General features: G+C 28.1%; 2 protein-coding genes across 2 annotated transcripts; both read left to right on the plus strand.

Annotated features, from left to right (window-relative positions):
* Positions 1 to 2113: 2113 nt before the first annotated feature.
* On the plus strand, positions 2114 to 4546 carry LOC118068418 (juvenile hormone esterase-like). Its single transcript, XM_035085807.1, has 7 exons — positions 2114 to 2512; positions 2643 to 2780; positions 2849 to 3191; positions 3311 to 3519; positions 3597 to 3750; positions 3822 to 4158; positions 4230 to 4546. The coding sequence occupies exons 1-7, from the start codon at positions 2234 to 2236 to the stop codon at positions 4396 to 4398; spliced, it is 1629 nt and encodes a 542-aa protein (XP_034941698.1). The 5' UTR covers positions 2114 to 2233; the 3' UTR covers positions 4399 to 4546.
* A 607-nt stretch (positions 4547 to 5153) lies between these two features.
* LOC118068320 (venom carboxylesterase-6-like) lies at positions 5154 to 7224 on the plus strand (the record flags this gene model as incomplete). Its single annotated transcript, XM_035085621.1, has 6 exons — positions 5154 to 5360; positions 5731 to 5890; positions 5973 to 6281; positions 6387 to 6592; positions 6669 to 6825; positions 7106 to 7224. Coding segments are annotated over exons 1-6 (1158 nt in total), but the record flags the coding sequence as incomplete, so codon positions are not given.

The raw sequence follows: 7224 nt of genomic DNA on the forward strand, positions 1-7224 counted from the left end.
TAATTTAGTATTTTATAAATGTCATTTTTTGTAGAGAATAATAATTAATTAATGAGCCAAGAACATTGATTGAAATATTCTTGATGTTAGTATGGTGTGAAGATAAAAAAAAAAAATGAAACAATAGTGACGCTAGATTATTTATAAAACTTAAGCTTTTTTCTCGTTATTATTGTAATTAATATTTACATACGTTTGTATTATTTGTAATTAGTATTAATACAAAACTCCATTACATCGACAAGATAATGAGATAAAAAAAAACAAAAAAAAAAAAAAAAATTAATACCACCGTGAAAGAAAATAAAATACCTAACAATTGTCAAACGGGCACTGTCTTTTTCAATCAACAGAATTATCTTTCATTTCTTTTCTGTCCAACGTGCTAAATATTTTATCAGTCTCAGTCACGTCAGGTCACAGACAAAATAATTTAAAAATATATATATTGAACGAAATATTAAGATGAAAAAATAATAAAATAAAACAACTTTACCTAACTCGACATGCTTCTAAATAGTGTTGGACGGTAATGTTATAATAAAATAAAAATGAAAAAAAAACGTTAATTGAGCATTGTTATCTATGTAATACGACATAGGATGTTTTGTATTATATTTTCATAATAAATAGAAACGTAGAAAAAAAAAATGTATTAACCATATTCGTTGGATGTTTATTAAAACAAAGTCCTTCTAATCAAAACTCTTCAAATATTGCAGTGTTATTAATGTCATTATTTTCATAACTCAAGTATATTTTTATGATTTCAAACCTTCAACGTCTTGAGTTTTAATCGATTTTATGGATAATTAAGGTCAGTTGTTTGCACATGCTCATTCGACACATTTAATTTTTCTAAATATTTTTTTTTTTTCTGATTTTGGTCTCATAAAAGAATAGGATTTTTTTTTTTTAATTTACTAGAGTCTTTTATTTTAAAAGCTCTGATAAGGTAAAGTCACTAAAACCCTGTCCTAATTTCAGAGTCTTTAATATTTTAAAGCTTGCGATACTAGGACAAGAGGAAGTTAATTTAATGCCATTAGATTAGACTATTTTGAATAGAACCAGCCCAAGTGTGAGAAATTAAAAGCCATTATAATAAAATACCTGTTAGTGGTAAAAAGAAGTTTTTATATTGTTAAATAGTTGAAAAAGAAATTCTATTCTTATCAAAAAAATAGAGTATGGCATTGAATAGTTTGACTTTATCGAAAGAGATAACTTGAAAAATTTTCTTTCAATAATGTGTTAAAAAAAAAGTTAGTTAAAAAATTCTATGTGAACTTTCAAGTAGTATTCACTTTTTCTTCAGCCTCTTTTTTTCTCTGTTCAGGAGAGAAAAGAAAAATAAAGATGCTGCATCTATAGAGCTAGTCACGTTTTTCCTCTCGATATAGAACACTATACCCTAAAATCTCTTTATTTTTTTTTCTACCTCTGCAGCTTTTAAAGAATGATAAAGATGCATAAATGCATTATTTAACAAGTAACTTGGTAGCATTTTGTAGTAATACTACTTTATTTGAAATGTCTTCAAATTACTCAAAAATTAGATCAAGTCAACAATTAATGTTAAAATGTTTAAAGTCGTAAAATAATTCACCATCTTGCTTGGAGTCTACTAAAAAAGTTTCACTACTATTCATGAAAGCAATTTAACTTTTCTATTCTTAGATCCTTTATTGTTTTTTTTCTTTTTCATACAAATAATTAATGAATGCTTCAAAATCCTTAATTAAGTGAAGAGGAGATTTCATTACTTCGGAAAAAAACGTACGACAATCTACAATTAGTGTATGAAGTGAGTGGAATTAAGGTGAAAACTTTAGGGGAGAAATCCTAATGGACATGGTTTTAAGCAATGCCACTAATGAAATTTGTTTTGTCATAATAATCCTCTTTTACAACTAAATCAATCTTTTTTTATATAAAACTCAATAAACTAAACCTTTATTTTAAACTTAATTCAAAAATATTTTTTAGAAAACTTCTTGAAAGTTTGTGTTTAACTTTTGATAAAAAATAAAAGTTGAATATCAAAAGAAGTTATTTCTTTAATTTTACTTTTATAATTCATAAAAATTTTATCCACGTGTAGAAAATAAAAAGACCATAAATTCAGTCTCTATCTGATGTCCTTGTTTATATATCATAGTAATATAAAGTAGAAAAAATTATTAGAGTACATAAATTTTTATATAGCTGTATCATCATAGTATTATGTTGGATGTATTATACATCAAGCAATGGCTTTTACTTCTTTCAAAGTACATCAATAAAAATTCATGTTTCTAAAATGTTACAATCATTGTTTTTATTAATTTTACCTTTAATCAGTACTTTCTTCTGCATCTTATCGAAAGCTGAATTCACAGAAATAGTAGAAACAGATAAGGGCAAAGTTCGTGGTGAAATATTGACTACGGTTCAATCGTATCAGAAATATTCAGCATTTAAAGGAATTCCATATGCAACACCGCCAATCGGATACGGAAGAAGATTTCGAGTAAGTAGATTTATTTCTAATAGGATTTGATTTCCATCAATAATTAAAAATATCCTGGACTTCAAAATGGTTAAATTCATTCAAATGATTTAGAAAAAAGTAAGAATCTTTTTTTTCTCCAATTTAACAGCGTCCTGTTGAAGCTCAACCTTGGGAAGGTGTTCTAGATGCTTTAAATGATCCAATACCTTGTGCCCAAATAGATGCTCAAACTTTACGTTATATGGGTGATGAAGATTGTCTTTATTTAAATGTCTATACTCCCGAGGTACAAAAAGATGCTAATTGAAGATCAGAATTTAAATAACAGAATAATAGAACTTTTTTATTTTGAAGTTGAATTTCAAAAAACCTAAATCAAGAGCTGTCATGGTGTGGATCCATGAAGGAGCTTTTATGTTTGGATACGTCAGAACTTCACGTTATGGTCCAGATTTTTTAATAGAGAAAGATGTTGTACTAGTTGCTATGAATTATCGTTTGAGTATATTTGGTTTTTTTACATTTCGACCTACATATTTTGACAGCAACAATGGGTTGAGAGATCAAGCGCTAGCATTAAAATGGGTGCAAAAAAATATTCATAAATTTGGTGGTGATCCAACCAAGGTAACTATTTTTGGTGAAAGTGCTGGTGGATCTTCTGTTGAGTACCATAGATTATCTCCTATATCTCAAGGTTAGTATCTTATTCAATTGAATGAATTTGACACGAAGTTTTTCTGAATAATATTTTAGTGGCCTAAGTATGAAACTGATCATGTGAAATTCGAATTAATTAATAAAAGTCTAATGTAGGATTATTTAGAGCATCAATATCAATGAGTGGGTCAGCTATGCATGAATGGGCTGCCATTGGCGAGAAATTGTCAAGACAATATGGAGAGATTATGGTTACTAGAATGTTACAAATTCCATTGCTCAGTGATCAATATGTGTATAATCGAATGGTGAATGAAGATACCTGGAGATTAATTAGATTTACAATATATATAATACTTGGTGCGGTAAGTGTACTTAAATAATAGTTGAAATAGACAATTAAAAATATCAATCATGAAGGAAATTGATTAAAACTTTTCAGCGTGATTTAATAGTAAAACCAGCAGTCGAAAGCAAAGCTGTAGATGATCCTTTTATCCCCAATGATTCTACATATATTTATCGATCTAGAAATTGTAGTCCAATTCCACATATATTAGGATTTACAAACGCAGAAGCAATAGCAGTTCTCAATTGTAGGGAATGATAATTAAAATTTTTAAATTAATAGTAGAATTATTATAGTAAAAATTATTTTGAATTCTAGTTCTAGGGCCAATTCCATATATTTTTGGAGAAGATTTTACGGATAGTAAAATGGCTCTTTATTCGGATGCAATTTTTATTTGTGACGTCGATAAATCTCAACGTTATTTGAACCACTATTGTAATACTACAGTTTGGTATTATCGTAATTCTTTTGATTATGACAGAAGCTTGCATAAACTTGATGGAATGAATCGAAGACCAGGATGTGGGCATGCTGATGATATTGCTCATATTTTTTGGATGGATGGTATGCAACAATCATTGGATCCTAATAGTGATATTGCAAAGCATAGGAAAAATATGGTCACCATGTGGACTAATTTTGCTAAATATTTGTACGAAAGTTTTATTGTAAATTGGATTCATTTGTCTTATAGAGATGATCATTTATTTTTTGGTCTTTCAGAAGACCCACTATACCAGAAAATAAAGCACTTGATGTTGGAGTAGATTGGCCACCAACAGATGAGAATGGTACTCATCTTGAAATAGACAAAGTTTTAAGAGTCAGTCATACACGACCAATTAGTAAAGCAGTTGAATCGATGATTGGACGAGAAGAGCATTTTGATTAATTATTTTGATAAATCTTATTGATACGATAATTTTAATTAACAATAAATTATTAAAGCCTGTATGTATAATTATAAAATGAATTATATTCCATTTTTCAGACTTTGAAGTCATAAACAATTTTTATATCATCGTTACCTAGTTTCTTTTGTCTGCCATTCACATTGTTCTTCAATTTTATTTAACAAATGTAAATTACTGATACTGAAAACAATGTATTATGATCATAATTATTCATCTAATGAACAATAAAATTTTATTTTGACCTAATAAACTTTACTTTAGATTTAGTAATTATTTGACAATCAATAAATACACGAAATAATATTGATGTTAATATTGATTAGAGATATCAGTTTTGTTGACAACTTAACAATACCTATTGGGCTCAAAAACATACTTATTAGCATATTTTTTATGAAATATTATTGATAATTAATGGAATGTTTATGTCTTATTATGCATACTGGTCTTAAATAAACAATTGAGAAATTTGTTTTTAATACTAGACATTAAAAATTAAAGAAAATATCTATGCACTATTTTTTCACGTGAACATTTATCACAACCTTGATGAACATAATTTATACAATTGTATAAACAAAAAATTTATTTTTTACGTAGGTTTATTGATATCATAAACATATCAATCAATAACATAGAAATGATTAGAAGTTTTGCTGCCTATTTAAAGGTTGATTAAGAGGATTTTAAATTGACTACTGTTTCTGCTCTGGCAGTCTTCACTTCAGGAAAAATGATTCCAAACAATTTTATCGTCAAATTTATTCCTTTATTATTCGTGGCTAAGTGCTACGCTGTTATTACATCCACTGAACTTGTTGAGACCGATAAAGGATTGGTTCAGGGTGAAATACTGAAAACTGTTCCGGGGAGGATCAAGTATTCATCTTTTAAAGGAATTCCTTATGCAGAGCCACCACTTGGAGCTAATAGATTCAAGGTAAGAATTTATTATCCTACTTTAATACAATTTAATAATTGATGAGAAAGCTAACAGTTTTGTTATTTATTTTATTCTATTTTTCAATTAGACTTTAAGCTAATTTATTTAGATGTTTTATAGGATTATCCCTTGCAGAGTATATTGTTTATTATAATTGCTCTTATTCAAAATATTTATTAGTGCGGAATAATTGACACTATAGTATAATATCATATTAATATTCATCATGAAATTATAATAAATTATTCAATACTGCACGTTTACCGTCTGGTATTTTCTTAATGCTTTTTAATTGTGATTGCAATAGAAAATTTCAATTTTTCCATGAATATAATAATACTAAAAATAATTTGAATCATTTCATTAGTATGCAGCAGAAGCAAAGCCTTGGAAAGGTGTCCTGAATGCCACCAAAGATCCTAGCCCTTGTTCACAATGGTATCCTGAAGGCAATACTTACTTTGGTAATGAAGATTGCCTGTATTTAAATGTTTTTACTCCAGTGGTATGTAATATTTTTTTCTACCGCATTTTGCATTAGATTGGAATAATTTCTGTCATTAACTCTTATAATTTATTAGACTAATTTCACAAAACCTCAACTAAGAGCAGTAATGGTATGGATTCATGGAGGAAACTTTATGTTTGGATCCATGAATACTTATACTCCAGATCTTTTCCTTGAAAAAGATGTCATTATTGTTGCAATGAATTTCCGGCTAGGAGCTTTTGGATTCTTGTCACTAAATCATTCTTTAGCTAATGGCAATGCTGGTCTGAAAGATCAACTTCAAGCTTTACGATGGGTGAAGAAAAATATTAGAAACTTTGGTGGAGATCCAGAGAGGGTAACAATTTTCGGAGAAGATACTGGAGCTGTTTCTGTCGAGTTACACAATTTATGTGATGAATCTGTTGGTAAGAAATGCTTCTTTACACTTTTTTGAAAATAAAAGTGGGATATAGTTTTTATCTTAAATTGTATTTTTAGTTAATTAATTTAATTTATCATTATAAAACTAGGACTCTATAGAGAATCGATAGCAGTAGATGGAGTTTTACTTAACCCTAGAGTATTTTATTCTCGATCTAAAGCACAAGAACGCACCAAAATACTAGTAAGAAAATTGGGACTTCAAAAGTTTACTGGCCCAAAACTTTATTCGATTTTAGAACGAGTAAAGGCTGATCTTATTGCTAGAATTTCATTCCGTATGATGCTGGAATTGGTACGTTCACTATCCAATATATTCATCAATATTAAATCGAACAATTTTATTATTAAATACATATTATTTTGAGCAGAGAGATATACCATTTAAGCCAACAGTTGAGTCTAAGGCAATTTCAGAACATCCTTTCTTAACTACATGTCCTGCAGACAAATTTAAAGCTGGAAATTATAGTCAAACACCTCATATACTTGGTCAAAAGGAAAAGAGTTTAAATTTCAGAGATCGAAGTAAGTTGATATTTTTTATCGCTAAAATTCTTTAACATTATGATGAAAAAATATTCAAAAGAATATTCATTTGTATTAAATTTCTAAAATGGTTTAATTGATGATGCTTAAGTTTGCCAGTGCTTGAGCCAACACTTAGCTCACTTTACTTACTTTACAGTAACATATTTTTTCATCATTACATATGTTTTATTCAATATTTGATCTCAGCAATATTTTTTTGTTTTTATTTTTGATAGTTTACTTGCATTTTTTATTATTTTATTATTTTAACCAACAGCAAGACATGCACGAGGAGTTGGAAGATACTCAGTAAACATAAACCACTATAAAAACTCATTCTTCTATCGCGATTCATTCGATTATAAATTGGCATTAGCAAAAGAAAAAATAGAACCG

This window comes from Chelonus insularis, unplaced genomic scaffold (assembly GCF_013357705.1).
Source record: "Chelonus insularis isolate UGA/USDA-ARS -01 unplaced genomic scaffold, ASM1335770v1 contig_3_pilon, whole genome shotgun sequence".
Lineage (NCBI taxonomy): Eukaryota > Metazoa > Arthropoda > Insecta > Hymenoptera > Braconidae > Chelonus > Chelonus insularis.

Coding starts and splice junctions, on each gene's coding strand:
- LOC118068418 (XM_035085807.1), top strand. CDS start 2,234: ATGTATTATACATCAAGCAATGGCTTTTACTTCTTTCAAAGTACATCA. Junction 3,520..3,596: donor TATATATAATACTTGGTGCG/GTAAGTGTACTT, acceptor AAAACTTTTCAG/CGTGATTTAATAGTAAAACC. Junction 3,751..3,821: donor AGCAATAGCAGTTCTCAATT/GTAGGGAATGAT, acceptor TTTGAATTCTAG/TTCTAGGGCCAATTCCATAT.